Raw genomic sequence first — 19075 nt, forward strand, 5'->3', positions numbered from 1 at the left:
CTTTTCAAAAGAGTAAAAGGTTTTTAATATCTTTGGCTTGGCCAACCAAGTGGGATTTTGGCTATTTTTCACCTTAGTAGGGTTTTCTAACCTTGCCAAGATTGGTGATTCGCCTAATGGGGTTTCCAACCTCACTATGATTGATGTCTTTCACAATGCCCAAGTGTCTTCACAATGTCCTAGTGTCAAGTTAGGTGGCTTGAGAGATGATCATAATATGCTATGATTGAATCCTATTGGATAATCTTAAGTACATGAGCAACTCATGCGGGTTATGATGAGTATGGAGTTAGTTTGGGTTTATATAGTTAAATATCATTTCCCTTATGGAGGATCTAATACCACAAGTAAGGTACAACTTCCTTACTTTTCCTAAAGGTTTTGCATAAATGTTCAACTGGTTAAGGAACTGTATGTTTATGAAATGTTTATTTCATTATGAAAATAAGACTGAATTATAACAACTCTAGTTTGTGAGAAATTTGCAATTGAAGTAACTTATCTTAAGAATTATGTTTATGTTAATGATGTAATTTTGGCAAAAACTCTCTTTCTTGGCTTGTCCCCTTCCCGTACTCACTCATAGAGTCTTTGTGACTCACACGCTAGTTTCCCTATTTTTTTGGTAAATCAATGATAGCTCTCCAACCATCTAAGTCATGGAGACATGAATCTGTTCTTCCTTCTTAGTAAGTGGTATAACAATCTTCTTAAAGCCTAAAAAGTCAAGTCATATACCACTTGATGAGCTGGTCTTTATATTATTGTCTATGTTTGCTTGTTTATACTAGAATATCAAGCCATCGAATGGTAGGCTATTTATATGATATTATGTGAATATTAAGAATGACGACCTGTGAGCCCATATAAGCACTTGGGGGGCATTTACAGAATTTACATGTATTGTAAAAGGTACAAATATTATGAATAAAAGCATACACACAGTTTATGTTGAGAAGTCCATAATTGTGTGTTTATGTCTATGCATGGATGTCTATGATTATGTCAACTAATGTTCTATGCATGTATGATGGTAATGATGATGGCAAATGAGGCAAATGTGATTGATTCATGATAGAATGATGTAAAGAGACTTACTAGGGTCTAGTAAGCTATACCCACATAGATCCTAGTGCCGATCATGATCCCTCCCAAAAATGAGATGTGACACTTTAACTTACACAAATTTGAAACCTCTTTCTCTTATTTTCTTCCTCTTTGCACACGATTTTCACCCTTTCTCCTAGTCTCTTTTTTTCGTGAATCAATCAAACAAATTTTTTTCTCTCCAAACCAAAAAACAATACTAAACCCTTTAACTCGTAAAAACTTGAAATCCCCTTCTCCTATTCTCTTTTTTTCTTAATCAATAAACAATTTTTTTCTCTCTAAACCAAACAACTATACAAAATTCTTTAACTTAGCAAAATTTTAAAAATCTCTAACATTTAGTATTAATTTTTTGTTTTGCTTTTACGCATAATTTTCACCCTTTCTCTAATTTTCTTTTTTTGTAAATCAATCAAACAATTTTTTTCTCTCCAAACCAAATAACTATACTAAATCCTTTAACTCACACAAATTTGAAATCCCTTTCTCTTATCTTTTCCCTTCGTACATGGTTTTCACCCTTTCACTTTCTCTTCTCTTTTTCCCTTTACACATGGTTTTCACCCTTTCACCTAGTCTCTTTTTTTGTGAATCAATAAACAATTTTTTTTTCTCTCCAAACCTAATAACTATAGTAAACCCTTTAACTCACACAAACTTGAAATCCCTTTCTGCTATTCTCTTTTTTTCTGAATCAATGAATCATTTCTTTCTCTCCAAATCAAATAATTATACTAAATTCTTTTAACTCACAAATTTTGAAATCTCTAACATTTAGCATTAATCTATCGTAATTCATAGGTAATGTTTCTTTAATTCCCAAATTTCAATTTAATTTTAATTTTTACATTTACTTTATATTAGTAATATTTGAATTTATAAAAGATATTATAGCTCAGTTGTTGTTATGTATTGTTAATTTAATGAGTATACTTTTATTCTCTTATATGTGAAGATAAATTTGAAAACATGAAAGCACGTCGAGAACAGCTTATGATGCCTAACGCAAAAGTATAATATTACCTTTTTTTTGCTTTATATCTATTTGTATTAATAAATTTGAAAACTTTTATTTAAATTGTGAATGAAATTTTATGTTATAATTTAATTTTATTTAAAAATGATTAATTTTTTACTTCAAATGAAATCATTGATCTAATCAATGATCTTGTATGATTGCCCTTTAGCCACCGCTCATGTAAAATCTCGAATCCATCACTAGGTTTGGGTATATGAAAAATAACGAATACCATACCTGTTGGTATACCTAGTGGTAAGTGAGACAAGATCTAATTACCATAAAAGCAAAAGAAAATAAGTACACTAGAATTTAGCACACTCATTACAAGGGTAAAAAAATCGATGTTTGAAGAAAATAGTCAAGTAGAAGTTACACAATAAAAAGGGGTAGTTTTTCTCTGTGCATGTGAAACAAAATACAAAATAAAAAAATCTATTTTATAGGAAAAGTGTAAAGAGATATATATATACATATATAACTTTAAACTATTTGATGTAGTTATTTTATTTTTATGTAATTAATCAATTAAGTTAGTATTATTTAATTGTACTAACAAATTCAATAATTGACATTATATTAATATAGTAAATAAACAGATAACTAACATCAACTTATTATTTGAAAGTAATGAAACAAAAAATTTGTAAACCTTAGTTTTAGGAATCACATTTTCCCACAGTTTTCTAACCTTCGAGTAGTCGCCTATTCCTGCCATGCCAAACCTCGCAAGGAAAACCATTTCCCCTCCTTTTAATTCATTCTTACCTTTGACGACGTGATTGAAATCCAAAATTATCCAATTGCCCTGCTTCAAAGCTATCACCGGGTCCACCAAAATTACTTGTCATCGGAAACTTGTAATCTAGTTTTTTACTGTTGGTCATCAACTTTAGAAAATAAGTTCATATATGGTATACTACTTTAAAAAGTTCTTAAATTCCTTTAAAAAATTTGAACAAATTATTGTTTTTATTTTTATATTTAGTTTAATCAATCCCTTATACTTTTATTTTAAGTCAAATAAATTTTTATAATTAATAATTAATTAATTATTATTAATAAAAATATCAGTTATCATTTTATACTTACATGATATTGATATAATGTTGACGTAGATAATTAAAATATTACGTGATCATGTCATCATACTATGTCACTATCAATTATGATATGTTAACATATAATGTCACTATCATGTGATATAAGATAACAAATAACTTTTTAATAAAGATAGTTAATCAATTGTAAATTATAAGAATTTATTTTACCCAAATTAAAAGTAAAGTACTTGATTGAACATAATAAAAAAATAAAAACTTATTTAAATTTTTTAAATAATTCAAAAACGTTGTTAAGTATTATACCTTCATATATTTATACATATACACATACGAAAATACACATATATATTTAGACATAAAATTATTACTTTGTAGATCATGATGGCATCTGCATGCATTTACGTGCATTTTTATTATTAATTAAGAAAATTAATTTAAATTTCAATGATAAATATATCAATAAATTAATATAAAATATATACTTTGACGAAACACATTTGTAGTAAAATTTTTAAACTTAATTTAAAGATTTAGACTTTGGTTTTGACCTTTAAACAGCTTCCATAAAAGGATCTTATCCTCTGGCAAAATGATGCATAAGTTCAAACCAACAATTTTGTCCTTTAGCAATAAAGTTTAGACATAAAATCATGTCCCCATAGGGAAAAAGAAAAGGAAACAAATAGACATGTGCTAACAAAATAATTAAATACTTCCAACAATAAATTGATTTCTTATGGATTTGTCGACACCAGATAGTGGAGAAAATTATGAAGGGCAGCAATCATTGTTTTTTTCTCTTATTTTCATCTTACTTTTTCTAATTTTTTTGTATTTTTATTTCTTTGTAAACCTTATAATATTTTGTTTTTTCAATTTTATTAAGACTCTCTTTAATATGTACTTCTTACAATTTGAGTGACACATGAGCCTCAAATGATCAACAGGACAAACGAGACCCGTATTAAGTGTAACTCAAATTTGATATCACGATTACTTCATGTCCCCATCATTATCTTCTTCTTTGGCAAGTGCTTCCTAATGAGCTTGTTGAATCGTACGTCTAGCATCTACAACCAAACTTTCTTGGTCTCAGATGCTTGACTTGAGCGTAATTCACATCTTCTTAATTGGCTTCTTAAGAGTGTTGAAGTTGGGAGTCTGCCATGAATGAAGAAGAAGAAGACACGAGACCCACAGCATGTGATATGCTGATATTTATCCTTTCATATTTTATATCTTTTGTTTCGTTGTAGAACACAAATCGTTTTACTTTTACATTTTTCCATTCAACTTCTTGCTAATTCCAGTGAAATAAAACGCAAAAGGGTCATTTGATTGGGACATATAACATGCAAATTGCATGCTTCATGGAAAGCAAACATAAAATATCAATAACAGCACTGTTCAGCTGTTGACAAAACATATGAAATGAGACCACTAAATTCAAATTAAATGCTTTTGGCACTGAATTTTCCCCAAATCTCACCCTTCCAACAAAAATTTCCGAGTAAGAGTGGAGATTCATAATCAACAAAGGAAACTTCCCCTCCATCTAATTCTTTCCCACTGCTCTCATGGAAAACCAACTCCCCTTTTTCTTGTTCCTTCTTACCTTTCTCTTCGTCACATTCAGGGCTTTGAGGACATGGATGAATACCGAATCTAGCGGCCTTCCACCAATGCTACCACCAGGTCCTCCAAAATTGCCTCTGATAGGAAACTTGCACCTTCTTATTGGGACTCAACCTCATCGCTGCCTTGCCCGATTGGCTCAGAAGTATGGTCCAGTGATGCTTCTGCAACTTGGGGAAGTATCAACGGTTGTGATTTCTTCACCAGAAGCTGCTAAACAAGTGATGAAAACCCACAACTCTGTTTTCTCTGAGAGGCCTTATCTCTATGCTGCACAGCTCATAACTTACAACTTTAGAGATATTATATTTGCTCGTGGAGATTACAGGAGACAAATAAGCAAAATATGTGTGCGGGAGGTATTAAGTCAGAAACGAGTTCAGTCATTTAGACCAATCAGGGAAGAGGAGATATCTAATTTAGTAAGAACCATCTCATCGAAAGCAGGATCGCCCATTAACCTTAAGAACTTCTTGTACTCTTCAACACTCAACATATTCTCCAGAGCAGCCTTTGGTGGGAAATGTAAGCATCAGGATGCATTCAAGAAACTTCTTCCGGACATTGTAGCGATGTTTGGAGGTCTCAGTGTTGTTGATGTCTATCCTTCCGCAAAATTGCTCCATCTGATCAATGCCATGAGGCCTAAAATTAAAAAACTGCATAACAAGGTAGATGAGATTCTTGAAAGCATCATTCAGGAACATAGAGCTACAAAATTAACAACAACGACAGGAGAAAGTGAAGTAGACGTCTCGTCCAAGTCCTTCTGGATATTCAGGATCGTGGAGACCTTGAAGTTCCCTTATCAACCAGCAGCATCAAAGCTATTATTCTGGTTAGTGAATTCAAAGTCTGTTCCTTTATAATGAAATGCCTTTTTTTTTTTCTCTTTTCTATGTTTTGGCTAGGTGCGATCATAATGTTGGCACACAGAAAACCAGTCTTTTGTGCATGCTTAATTGAAACTTAATAATCCTACCTATTTCAGGATATGTTCCTTGCGGGCAGTGAAACCTCATCTACAGTTGTAGAATGGGCAATGTCAGAAATATTAAGAAACCCTGAAGTATTGAAAAGGGCACAGGCAGAGGTGAGGCATGTGTTTGCTGGTAGAAGAGACGTTGATGAATTAGGCATTCATGAGTTAAAGTACCTCAGACTAGTTATCAAAGAGACACTAAGATTGCACCCTCCAGGTCCTTTGCTACTTCCAAGAGAATGCCAAGTGAACTGTGAGGTTAATGGATGTGTCATACCTGCCAAATCTAGGGTCATAGTTAATGTATGGGCAATAGGACAAAATCAAAATTACTGGACTGAAGCTGAGAAGTTTTATCCTGAGAGATTTTGCGATAGTTCAATTAACTATAAAGGAACAGACTTTGAATTTATTCCATTCGGTGCTGAACAGAGGATGTGTCCTGGTATATCGTTTGGTATCGCCAGTGTAGAGCTTTCACTTGCAAATATGCTCTACCATTTTGACTGGAAGCTTCCCAATGGAAAGAAGGCTGAAGATTTAGACATGACTGAGCTTTTCAGTGCTTCATTGCGAAGAAAAGAAGATCTGTGCTTAGTTCTCATTCCGCATCAGCTGTGACTCCATAATTTCTACATACTTTAAGCCAAAAATGGAACTTTTCTTGAAAAGAAGAATGGGGCAAGTTTTTGCAAATTAGAGTACGCCCTAAAACTCTAGTTCATCTATGTATCAGAATCTGCATTTGTGCACTATCTGTTGTGCCCCATTCCCTAGTGGTTTTAGCTTCCATCCTTTTGTTGACTTGATTTGATCTGGCAGTGAAATTTATTTTGCTAAACCAAATTAAGCACAACATTATTCGAATATGCAAGACTACATGGAGCCTGTAGTCCTGCTCATGACAGATTAAAATATGAGACAAGCATGAACACAACTTTTGCATGTAAAACAAAGAAGAAGAAGATGACAATTATGATAACTAAAAGATTTTATGTTTTGACATTCCCATTTTTGACAACCAAAAGGGTTGACAGAATCTTGCATTTCTAGAGACAACAGTCTCTACACAGACAGATGATAATAATCCGACATCTAGGAATCCTGTGAGTGATTACCATGACAGCTAGGAATTTGCAAATTAATGCTTCACACTCACACAGAATAGTTTCCAAATACCAGGCAAAAATGCTGGGGTGAAATCATGCTCGTACGCTACAGATATTACTTGTCCAGATTTCTCCTGATCAAACTTGCAAACAGATCAAAATGTCATCCTCAACTTGATTACCGCTCCACAATCGGGTCTAGTAGTAGTTGAAGGTATTGAAGCAAAAGGTTTTTCATCAATTGTACAACTCCTGGAGATACTAGTACATTAAACTAGTAAAGAAATGGAGAATCTCAAAATGCACAACCAGGTTAGAAGACTGTTGTTTAAGAGCCATAGAGAGGCAGGGAACAGTTAGTTCGGACCTGACCTTGGAATCCTGTCAATACATTGAGTATAGATATCTTTACCATAACCCTGGCAAAGTCTGTTCTAAAGGCTGATCCATCACCAAAGGCATAATCCCTTACGTATCTAGCAGTCTTCTCATCAGCCATTAGTTGTTGATCAGAAAAGAGGAGTCCTCTTCCCCTTACCAAGTTCTGATAAAAGTGATTGTCAAAACCAGCTCCAGAGGAAATTGAAGTTAGTCCTCGGAAGATAGTACTTTCCGAGATAGATGGATTTGCAGCTGTAGGAGACAAACCATTTCTGCTGTCACGAATTTCTTGACAATTTATTCTCATTTCATTGAGAAAATCCAATGGAACACTTGGGTCTGGCTGTCCAGTCGCTAAGAAATTGTAGAGGCGATTCTGAATAAACTCACAGCTAATTTTTCCAATATTATGTGCCCCTTCAGATAATCAGAAAGAACCATTATGACATCTTAAGTTTCATTTTTCAAGGACCATGTAGAGGGAGATAAGGTAAGGGGACAAAAATGCCAGGTATATACCTAAAAGAGTGACTGTCTCTCTTTCATCAAAACCTTTAAGGCCAAAGAGGTGAAGTGTCTCCGAGAGGTTACCATCAGGATTTGGAATCTCAACAACTGCTTCATTGAAGTAAGAGTGAATGCTATCCCTTCTACCCGTGAATACAGGGTAAAATGGGCCACCAACCTGTGATTCAAATGGAAGATAGTGCATTAAGAAACCAGCATACTTTCAAATATATAGTGATAAACTCTGAAACAAACATTGTTTCGTGATATAAGCATTGAAAATAAATATGAATGAGTATCCTCAAAGAGAACCACGCATGCAGTTATCTGGATTGGGTAACATGTTCGGCTACAATCTTAGCTTCTTTATTTTTTTCTTTGGTTTTCAGAATACAAAAGGAAGGACAAAAAGCAAGAGGTCCAAAGAACAATAGCATGTCTCCAAAGTCCAAACAATTCAGTTTTGAGATGTTCCTAATAGAAAGCTCCATCAGTGAAAGCATCATACTCTTACTGCTAATATTGTAAATGATATTAATCCTCCTCCCAATATCCAATTCCAATCTACATCTGTTTGTTTTCACGCTAATGACATCTTAATTAAAGCATAATGTGAAATCCAAAATCACTTTGAAGTTGCTGCACTTTTGAAGGTTTGAAAAAAGCACGATTATGGGCAATGACAAAAAGGGCATAATACTGAGAGAAAGCAGCATATTTGTAAAATCCTGTATCTGTTAAACAGTCTATTACAGTTATACTAGAAAATCAACTTAAATTGCTTTACACTTTGATTTTTGAGCAACCAGTTGGAGGAGTAGCCCAGAGTATTTAACCAGAGTCTCCATTTACAAAATTGTGCAGAGAGAGGTAGTCTTTTACCAGTCTATGCCTTACACACCAACACGAGTATATATCATACTCAAAACTAACACAACCCCTCAAATTTTTGAACCTTGATTTCCCTTGAATGGAAGAGGAATTTCAGAAAGAAAAAGAACATTTACGAAGAGAGAGATTAAACAGACCAGAAGAATGCCATCTCTGGTGGCAAGTGCAAGTATGTCAGCACATGATACTACTCCAGGACAAGCCTTTTCAACCTCCTCCTTAATCAAATCTAATATGTCAAAACCTTTCAATGTCCTATTTGGCACAGCTTGCCTCTCAGTGAAATTGCTTCGTTCACCTTTGCTGTCAGTTAAGATGACTGAAGCATCACAACCCTGATTCAGAAAATACCCACAAGATTAAGAGCTATATCGTGATCAAAACTACCGCAGCAAACCATTGAAGCAATAGAAAGAAAAATATACTCTGTCAAACACAGAAAATTTTAAAATAAAGGCACAAAACTGCCAAAACAGCAACTAATAACCTAAGAAACTTGAAATCTTTAGAATAGCCAGAACAGCTAATGTTAACTACTACAAAGGAAAAGGGCAAGAAATTAAGTTTGTTTTCATGTTAACCCTCAACCCCCACAGTCAACAGCATATTAACTAATTGCAATTGTGGGAAAACTCACAAAACTTCAAACCCAAATTGCTATTAACAGAGCAATGCTCACATCAAGAAAAGCTAATTTACCTTGACAAAGCAGTCATGAAAGAAGAGGCGCAATAGAGCAGCAGGAACATCGTTATGCCGAGAGACGATTTGAGCCATTTTCGACCTGACTATGGTTTCAGCTTGTGGACATGTGTTCCTATAGAAATCGTAGTCATGGTCATTGCCTCTACCGGTTATTGTTGTTGCTGTGGTGGTTTCCTCATCATCTTCTTCTTCTTCTTGATCTTCTTCTATGTTATCAAGGTAAATGTTATGGAATCCATCGCAAGAAGGAACCTTCACTTCATTTATTGAGCGTTTCAGGGAGATTACGACTGCGATTCTAAGCAGTACCGAGGCCGCTCCGATCGATAAACCCCGCATTCTTTCTCCTTTCTTTTTTCTTGTTGGTTTTTGGAAACAGAGAGAGGAGAACGCGCGGGAAGAGATTCTTGTTAAGACCACCAAATTGCCGTTTTCTTATAACTACTTTCATCCTCCTTTTTGTTTTTTATTTTTTCTTTCTTTAATACTTTTTTATGGTCTAAGTAGTACCTACATTATAAGTAATAAGCAAAAAACAAAAAGAAAAGGAAAAAGTTAGTTCACAATTCTTTTGAAAAGATGCATCAGAAAACTAGAACTCATTCAATATGTATATATTCATTTCGGTTACAAAAGCAAGACCACTAATTGAAAAAGATAGGAAATCAACTAATTTGAAAAACTAAATTTGAAAATTGAAAACAAAGAAGAAGAAAACTAAAATATCTTTTAAAATTCATGTAATTTCATCTAAATCCTCCTACATTCGACGTCAGAATTTTTTTCAAGCATGAACACGTGGCATCAGAGAAGAACTTTGTAAGTTAGAATCAATATTTTATATATATATATAAACGAGATGGAAATAAAGTGCAAAAAAAATTAAAAATGAAGAATTGTTGGGTTATGTGGCCCAATGGGTTAAGAATAAAATAATATTTCTTGGAGTTTACTTGGTTTGTATTTAATTTTAGCGTAATGCTCTCCTTTGATGTTGCGTTTTTTTACGTTTTTTTTTGTATTTTAATCCACTTATCAAATGACAAAGAAAAAGACAAATTCTTAGGCACTCATGTGTTTGCCTAGTCAGACTCTTGGGTAGCTATAAATATCTCTGAAGCCTAAATTCTTCCTAATTTGGGAGAAACACAATGGCCATGCACTGACCATCAGTGGTTGATTTTAAGAGATGATAAATTCACAGGAAACTTCAAAATTAAGGTTTGGTCAATATAACTTTTCATCATCAAACTTTGACCACTGAGAATTTTATTGAAAGGAAGTGGAGACTTCTAATGTTCAACAGGAAAGGGAGGAGGCAAACTAAAATGCACCCTAACCTAACTTGCAAACACAATATGTAGTCGTACTTGTACAGACATGGAAAGCCTATTCGCAAATAGGAATGGGCTCAACGAGCACTTTGGAAATGTGGTCTTTCAAAATTTTCTCAGACATGGTAAATCCATCCTCATCCTTGTATGTAAGATCTATTACACATGCAATGTTAAGAACACGATTAAGGATTTGCATTGGGACAGTCGTCGGCCTCATATGATCTTCATTCAGCTCATTCCAAGCAATGACAAGCCTTTTTCGAAACTCTTCAATAGCTTCTTCCTTTGAAACGCCATATTGCTTCATATAACATTTGATTCCACAAGCAACTAGTCCTCTCTTTTCCTCATCCTTCCATCATATCAAAGGGCATATAGTTAGCTAAAACTATAAAGCTTACTTGGTCGAATGAGAGAATATGGTAATTAGAATATTTTTTTATTTCCCCTTTGAAAATAAAATTATAAACATTACCTCATTGGTTGCGATGTCATCATAGAGACGGGCAATTATTTTTATTGCTGCAAGAGATTTACTGTCACCATTTCTCAACCATTCGAAAACATTGGCATCTGCTTCTTCCATTCCAACTAAGACTTCAGCAATCACTAGAATGGCTGCACTTGAATGTAATGCAATGTCCAAATACTCATCGAATGTTGGCATATAACCTTCATGTGTCCACTGAGCTTCAACCAGATAGGAAATCACAATTTTCTTCAACTAATTTAGCACAAACAGGTAAAGTCTTAGTGTCAACTCCAGTACATAGAGCAGCCCTTAAGCATCAAAGAAATAACAAGGTGCATGTTTTTTTTGTCCCATGTTTTATTGGGCATAGAGCTTTTAGTCAAATGAGAAGTCTTCAATAAAAAATGTGAAATTTGAAACCATAGGGACAAAAATCATAACGATGCATAGGTTTGGAAATGACATATACACAACTTTACTCTAAGATATATGCTTCTCATCAATGTAAATAAAACTATCGATAATTGTGTAATTATGTGGAGGAAAAGAAAGAATGATCACCTCATCTTTGGTAAAAGACATGCTGTAACATCTCCCATCCATGCTCACCATTCTATCCACTTCATCATAAACATTAAGGAGTGCCCCATAAAGAAATTTCAAATAATCTGCAGGTAGCTGGTCAAGGGAACTAATATCCCACCTAAACTTGAAGAATTTACTTGATCAGACATCAACGAAAGAAAAAAAAAGAAAAAACCTTCCATATGTGAAACAAATGGAAAGCAAAACTTGTATAAAAAAGGAAATTATAAAAAGGGTACCTTTGTATTGCATCTGTGAAACATTGGAGTTCTTCGAAGGTACCATATGCATCATAGGTATCATCTATAAATCCTAAGATGATCAGCAGCTTAGTGAATATGTTTCGGGCACGTGCATAACGTGGCTCGAAATAAAATCCAACTGCCCAAAAGAAGATCTCCACTGTTCTGTTTCTTGCGTAAGAAAGTTGTGATGCTATGTTCAAGTCTTTGGACCAACTGCAACACAAATATTAGAGTTTGCAACCAATTTTCATCTAACATGTTTGTCTCAAAAGAAGAATAACTTGCACCAATCATCCTTAAAGCTTAGAACTAATATTTACCTCGTAAGGATGCTTAATTCTTGCTGGTGTAGAAGTTGGACTCGGTTAAAATCATATTTTGCGAGCTTGAGCAATGTTTCATTGGGTGATTCTTCTTTTTCATAGAAAGTTATATATTGCCTTGCTTCCACTCTCAGCATGCCTTTGTGATAAGGTCGGTTCAAAGCGTTTCCTATGTATTCTCTAAGATAGGGACTTGATTGGTCTGCCAAGGACTCTAAGTGCTTCGTTGTGAAAACAAGGGCTTCATCTAAAATATTCTCGCCGTTTATTCTGAACTGGCTAGCTTCATACAAGCTTACGATGCCCTTGACATCAGTAGCTAACACTTCCTTGAAGTCACCACCACCGTCCTTAAACTTGTTAAACACATCTGATACAAAATCCAATATTGGATTAGCTAGCTTTCTTCGTTGCATGCTAGTGATAAAAAATGTTCTCAATGAACTAATTCAATAAAATTTTCATATACATATATTCGTATATGAGACTTACCACAGCGCATTCGATAACCATGTAGCCTGAAAACTTGAAATATGGATGCAACTGTTTCCAAGTCATAGTCTTTATCATCCATATGTTTAGATAAGGAAACAAAAAGGGATCTTAATTGCTCTTCAATCTCATTCTCAAAGTTGTATGATACTCCAAGGCGGCATAGAGAGTTGATCAAGAAGATTTTTTCTACTTGGTCACTCGGAGCCGATAACATGTCCTTCACCTTCTTTTTCAACACCTCTACTTGCCTAGAGAGTGATTCAAATTCCTGCCGAATGCAAAAGGAAAGCAACTTAAGGGACAATAATTTGAGGATCTTCGATACTTTCTCGTTATCATATTTTACTCCTCAATTTCAAATGAACTGTTGATTATTTGTACTTTTCATACGTCTTTCACTCATGTTTTTATTTCTTTTTCAAACACCAAAAAGGTTCATGTTTTTTCTGTTTCATATTTATTAATTTTCCAACTATTATACTTTTACCTTCCTTTTTTTCTTTATCTATAAACACTTACTTATATCGTATATAATAAATGTGAAAATTAACATACAAATGCATATAATTTAGGTGAGAAACGCGAGTGACCAAGTTATTGAGCGAGAGAGACATGAAACAGTCGCCCCATATATCCGGAGGGAAGTCTGCCAAAGGACGAAAGACTTCTTGGTGAGTGTTTGCCGACAGCGGAGAGCCTTGCAGGGCTGCTGCAGCCATTGAGTTTGTGGAAGCCAAGCATTGTCTCCCCCGAAATTTGGACTGAAGAGTTGGCATATAAACGCCTCGGTGGAAGCAGGACTTGGTGAAAATACTGGCTTGGAGTGCCATATAAATGTTTTTGCCTGGGTAAACTTAATTAGCTGCTATAGACATATTGATATTTCATAGCATTAGCATATTATATATATTGATAACCTTTTTGGGATTTTGAAACTGATAAACTATTTATTTCTGTTTAATTATTAACGACTTGCATCCAACCATGATTGATCAGCATATTTTATTTCTGTTTAATGACAGCTTTTATCCATCTATTATTCGTCCAATTATTTCTCCCCAAGCCGCAATTTGTTCCATATCCATTGTGTCTGAAATGAAGACTTTAAAAATGTATATTAAGAATATCTTTTGTCAAGAGGAATTCGTGGTTACGTCGACGGTTGCCATGCAATCTTTTTCTCAAACCAGGCGGCAAAAGCTAGTCAACCACAAGCGTTTGAATCAGACAGCCGCAGCCGCAAAGTAATAAATGGAGAGAGATGGGCATCAATAAGTCTTTACGCGTTTTGGTCCCACCAATTTGTTTCGGTGGGAGTTATCCCCAAATTTTAGATGATTTAATTTCAAGCATTTTTTTTTTTGAAATGGGTAAATATCGTTGAATTATGGCAAGGATACAAATGTTCGATACTCTCATAAGCGAGACGTACATCACAACCACACCAATCCTACATCAAAGCTCTCAAAAACTCAATACACAAAAACCACCATATCGGGAGCCAAACAGCAACAACAATCAAAAATAAAAAATAAAAAATCACACAGCGTGAAGTCTAGCAAAAAGCATACTCAAAGCAATCACAGCAGAGAAAATTCAAAACCCACAACATCAAAACAAATTTTGATGTTACTACGTGTGGGTTCAGGAATCCATCTATCTCGGCGATAACTCTATATCTTATTTGGATTTAATTTTAATATTAATTTAGCTTAGTTATTGTAATAATGTATAAAAATTAGTAAATTTTATTTAAATAAACTTAAATTAGTTAATTCAATCTAATGCTAGTTAATTTTATGATTAATTTAATGTTAATGTGATTAAGATAGATTGTTATTGATTTATTTATACTTTTGTAGGTGTTTAATGAATGAAGAATTTTAAAAGAAGAAAAAAAGCAATTTCAAGGTGTAAACTTCTAGTGTATATATTTTCGTATTTCAACCATAACTCTCTCTATAGAGCTCCAAATGAAACGATTTTTAGACCGTTAAAAAGTTTAGAGAAAAAGCTACAACTTTCTTGTCTACCACTTCTCCAAGTTCGGCTTAGAACGTGATCAGAAATCATGTCAAATTTGAAACATTATAGCAGTCCTAAAGTAATTACGATTTTTAATAATTAATGAGTCGAGGCCGCAGCCCACATAGTTTGATAAGGAAATTTTGATCGAATTGACTTCTTTTTTCATCCAACTTGGCATAGCTTCAAAACCTTATAAAAATAACCTTTTGAAGGACTTTTAGGAGAATAACCAAACACCAGATTAACAGTTGAGAATCAAGCGATAAAGTCATTCAAGCTGAGAATAATTTGAAGGATTCAAGGAGATTTAGAGATCAAGAATACAATTTGTAACAACCTCTTCCCTCGATTGTTACTGGCATCCGAGACTAGCGAGTGAACCTACCAAATCCCTAACAAGCCTTAGTTAAGCTTTCAAACAATTTAAACTCAACTTACAATTTTAATGTTATAGTCCACTTATACCAAATGATTACAATATTCAAAACGTAGCATCTAGATACCAATAACCAGGTTTAATAACTCCACAACATATTCAACCTACTAACTGGTAATCATTACACAATCTCAAGTTTTAGCAAATACATTTCCATAAACTATTTATCATTATAAGTCCGACTACTTGACACAGCACGACTTTTAAGTAGCGGAGCGACTCAGAGTGGAAGTTTAAGAGATGCCATTACCTACATTGCAGCTAATCTTGATGTGCTGAGCGATGCACTTGTACCGATTACTTATATGCAAAAGGAAATAAGGGGTGAGTCTCATAGACTTAGTAATCATCAACTCCATGAATAGGGCGTAGATGGGAAACAAGCTAAAGGTAGAAGATTTGAATATTAAAAATATAAGAATATATGTAAACAAATTAACTCAAAAAAGAAGGTTTGTGCCTTATATGTAAAACTAGTAAGTTAATGCAAGATAGTCATTTAAATCAAATATCAAACCAACTCATGTAAACATTTCTGCCGTCGAAATCATTTAGTCACTAGCTTAGAGCAATTTAATATCACCACGCGTGCTCACATAAAATCCATCATTAACAAAGTTTATATACAAATTCATAAATCACCTTGTACGCGAGGAATCAAATCTAATGTCATCGTATAAGTAAGGGAGCTGTGGGAAAAATCGTTATTTCTCACCATGCAAAAAACTACGTGCGTAAAAACCCAAAGAGATGTCACTCTTGAGTAGGAATAGAAATAAATAACATGTGGACCCACTTCTACGTAACAACATCCAAGAGCTTCGCTCTACTGGATCCCTACATGTCATGGTAGTCTCAATGATATTGGCCGACATCGGAGAAATCAGGCGGTTGTAACCGCGTATAACACTTGTGGCCTAGCCACATACAATCACAAACCATAGCCCTAGCCATGTCTAACAGTCCATCGGTGACCCAAAGATTCTCTAGCTAGAGCTCACTTGTGCACAAGGGTCACACATAACCAAAGTGACAACCGACCTACTCTCGAAGCTTCCGATTTGATAAAACTATTTAAAAATATAGTTGGGTTCTCAAAAGTTCATTTCAAAATCATTTACAAAATATTCACGTAGTAACATGATAAGATCCTTTATAAGACTTTAAAATATAAACTCTTTGCATGAGGTTGAAAGGTCATTTAGCATGGTGGATATGTGTTTCAATCATGAATGCACATCACACAAACTATAAGGCACATACTTGACATAAATCATATTAAAAAGCTTGTTTCCCGATTTCAAAAACCTTTACGTATATATATATATATATATCCAAAGCCATTTTCAAAGTCATAACATCCACAATTTTCTACCATTTCTACCAACTCATGCTTTCTACAAATTTGCATTTAAAATAAATTAACATGTATTTATATATATATAATTAAAGAGATTTTAAAATAGACACCCCCTACTCACCTCATAATAGTGGGATGATATGTCGCTATTGATTTGAGTGTGTATCTAGCTAAGTTTTACTTGCCGGTCACTCATTACCTCTTCTAGCACGCCACCGCAGCAACTTTTCTTACTTATTTTCTCTCTAGCAACCATTCAAACCTAATACATGTAATTATACACATAAATGGTAGCATATCAACCAATAATCCTTAACCAAACCTCATAGTTTTTATCATGTTACTCACAGATATTTATCACACAATCCATACACCTTAGCCAACCAAAGTTTATGCAACACAATATAGTCACTTTGCATGTTTACCTCTTGGTTAAGCTTGAATTTCCAAATATGATTCACAACTTCTTCACATCTAAGGTCACCTTTGCTGCCACAAACATAATCAATCAATATACATCTCATTTTTCCTTTCTACTTAAAATTTCAAGACTACAACACTTACATATTGCTTATTTAGCTCCAAAATCACCATGCATTCCATGATCTACCTACATGCATACTTTGGGTCCCTTGAATCCTTGTAGATTCTTGCTACCACAAACAAAATCACACATTACAATTGATCTACTAAGCATGCATTTCAAGAAAAATAAAAATCTCTTTACCTTACTTGTCTTGGGTTCACCAAACCGATCTTTCCTTTCTTTTTTCTTCTTCCTTCTTTCTTCCTTTCTTTCTTTCTCCCTTTCTTTCTCACTTTGTTATGAGTGGACTCCTCAAGGCAAAAGAATTGAAAATGCCTTTGGTTTCCCCATTTGTTTTCACATGGGCAGATTGCCCAAGGTTACTAGCTTTTTACCTTATTTTCCTTCCTTTTTCTCTTTACTTTCTTTATGGGCGGATTTCCCAAAGCTTCATGCCTTTTTGGCATGTTTCATTTTCTTTATGTGGTAAAAGTACAAGGCAAAAGGCCTTAGTAACCTTTCCACCCGTCACATTCATTTTCTATACCTTTTCCATTTCTATTTTCTTGATTTCTTTATTCTATTCTTTTTCTTTTCATTCCTTTATTTGTTCCTTATTCTCATTGGACCAACTCACTCCGCACTCACATTTCATGCACAAATTATCTCATTTTCTCATTGGTCCAAAATCTATCCTAATTGCCTTCCAGCCGCCACCTCATTTTCTTACTTTTATTTTTATTTCCTTTGCCATCTATTTCTTTCAATTACATTTTATGCACCACTTTTCTTTATATTTTAATTAGTCGTTTGTTACACAATTCAAATCACATGTAACCTACTTTCTTCTTTCTTCATTTGACCACTAAATGCACCAATCACATTACATGGAATAAATTTTAATCTTATTCTTTCTTTTACTTCATATGGTGGGATCTCACATGTTCCCCACTAACTTCTTCTTTTTTGCATATAATAATTTACATGTAATAGTGAGTTTCACATGTACATCTCATATTCCACATAATCTAACTTTGCTTGGTTAATAAATTCCCATTTAACTTCAAATATTAAAAATTTCAAATAAGTCCTCAAACTTTTCTTTATTTACCGTGTGACCCTCCAAACTTTCATGCTTTATAATTTGATCCTTCCAACACTTCTTAAATTCCAATTTCCTTCTAGTTTCCTTCCTTTACATGTGTACAAATATAACATAAGATTTGCACCCCATCAAGGTGTCACCATAATATTTAAATATATAGTTACCAGCTCGTGCTTTATTTAATAAAGGCACGCAGGCCCCACTAACATCGTTTTTCTTCAAAATTCTTTCTTACTTCTTCTCCCCCACTTAGATTAGTGATATAATCCTCCTGCATGACTAATCTAAAAAATAATTAAAATATTAATATTTAAATATTATTTTATTTCAAATTTCTCTACTTATTTCCTCAAGTCCCAAAGTGTCTCACTTTGCCCTGATTCACTTTCTAATCACCTTTTAACCTGCTAATTCATCCCTTATAATAATACTATTATTTAATTATTATTTTATCACATACAAAATATTTTATTTCAAAATATTCCTTTCACGCATTACTGCTCTTTGGTACTTAGATTTTTTGTCAATTGACCCTTTATCTTATCAATTGGGTCTTTTTTACTCATATTCGAGAATAAGGGGTGTTACACAATTCTTGAGTTTTTCTATCTTTTTTTTTATTCTCTTATTTTCTTGGTTTAGTTTTTCATGTTTAATTTTATTAGATGATGATGTGTGACTTGATAAGGAATTAATTTGTTTATCTAGGATTATGATTGAACTCAATACATAGTCTAATTTATTTATCTCTCTTTTACTTA

General features: G+C 33.8%; 4 protein-coding genes across 4 annotated transcripts; 2 read left to right on the forward strand and 2 right to left on the reverse strand.

Annotated features, from left to right (window-relative positions):
* Positions 1-4426: 4426 nt before the first annotated feature.
* LOC110428750 (melianol synthase CYP71BQ5-like) lies at positions 4427-5996 on the forward strand. Its single transcript, XM_021444666.2, has 2 exons — positions 4427-5665; positions 5819-5996. The coding sequence occupies exons 1-2, from the start codon at positions 4770-4772 to the stop codon at positions 5859-5861; spliced, it is 939 nt and encodes a 312-aa protein (XP_021300341.2). The 5' UTR covers positions 4427-4769; the 3' UTR covers positions 5862-5996.
* LOC149526209 (cytochrome P450 71D10-like) lies at positions 5870-6430 on the forward strand. Its single transcript, XM_089785703.1, has one exon. The coding sequence runs from the start codon at positions 5870-5872 to the stop codon at positions 6428-6430; it is 561 nt and encodes a 186-aa protein (XP_089641829.1).
* A 326-nt stretch (positions 6431-6756) lies between these two features.
* LOC110428751 (peroxidase 1-like) lies at positions 6757-9779 on the reverse strand. The gene is made up of 4 exons (XM_021444668.2): positions 9397-9779; positions 8835-9032; positions 7819-7984; positions 6757-7716 (listed from the first exon to the last, which is right to left on the reverse strand). The coding sequence occupies exons 1-4, from the start codon at positions 9739-9741 to the stop codon at positions 7247-7249; spliced, it is 1179 nt and encodes a 392-aa protein (XP_021300343.1). The 5' UTR covers positions 9742-9779; the 3' UTR covers positions 6757-7246.
* Positions 9780-10692: 913 nt separating this feature from the next.
* LOC110428749 (putative terpene synthase 6) lies at positions 10693-13717 on the reverse strand. Its single transcript, XM_089785704.1, has 7 exons — positions 13450-13717; positions 12857-13127; positions 12362-12734; positions 12036-12254; positions 11773-11914; positions 11215-11463; positions 10693-11091 (listed from the first exon to the last, which is right to left on the reverse strand). The coding sequence occupies exons 1-7, from the start codon at positions 13687-13689 to the stop codon at positions 10792-10794; spliced, it is 1794 nt and encodes a 597-aa protein (XP_089641830.1). The 5' UTR covers positions 13690-13717; the 3' UTR covers positions 10693-10791.
* Positions 13718-19075: the final 5358 nt, after the last annotated feature.

The sequence above is a fragment of the Theobroma umbraticum genome, unplaced genomic scaffold, assembly GCF_002168275.2.
Source record: "Theobroma umbraticum cultivar Fairchild unplaced genomic scaffold, ASM216827v3 scaffold_182.0, whole genome shotgun sequence".
In the NCBI taxonomy this organism is placed as follows: domain Eukaryota; kingdom Viridiplantae; phylum Streptophyta; class Magnoliopsida; order Malvales; family Malvaceae; genus Theobroma; species Theobroma umbraticum.

Coding starts and splice junctions, on each gene's coding strand:
- LOC110428750 (XM_021444666.2), top strand. CDS start 4,770: ATGGAAAACCAACTCCCCTTTTTCTTGTTCCTTCTTACCTTTCTCTTC. Junction 5,666..5,818: donor GCATCAAAGCTATTATTCTG/GTTAGTGAATTC, acceptor TACCTATTTCAG/GATATGTTCCTTGCGGGCAG.
- LOC110428749 (XM_089785704.1), bottom strand. CDS start 13,689: ATGGCACTCCAAGCCAGTATTTTCACCAAGTCCTGCTTCCACCGAGGC. Junction 12,735..12,856: donor TGGTTATCGAATGCGCTGTG/GTAAGTCTCATA, acceptor ATTTTGTATCAG/ATGTGTTTAACAAGTTTAAG. Junction 12,255..12,361: donor GAATTAAGCATCCTTACGAG/GTAAATATTAGT, acceptor TTTGTGTTGCAG/TTGGTCCAAAGACTTGAACA.
- LOC110428751 (XM_021444668.2), bottom strand. CDS start 9,741: ATGCGGGGTTTATCGATCGGAGCGGCCTCGGTACTGCTTAGAATCGCA. Junction 7,985..8,834: donor CCAGAGATGGCATTCTTCTG/GTCTGTTTAATC, acceptor TTTGAATCACAG/GTTGGTGGCCCATTTTACCC. Junction 7,717..7,818: donor AGAGACAGTCACTCTTTTAG/GTATATACCTGG, acceptor GATTATCTGAAG/GGGCACATAATATTGGAAAA.
- LOC149526209 (XM_089785703.1), top strand. CDS start 5,870: ATGTCAGAAATATTAAGAAACCCTGAAGTATTGAAAAGGGCACAGGCA.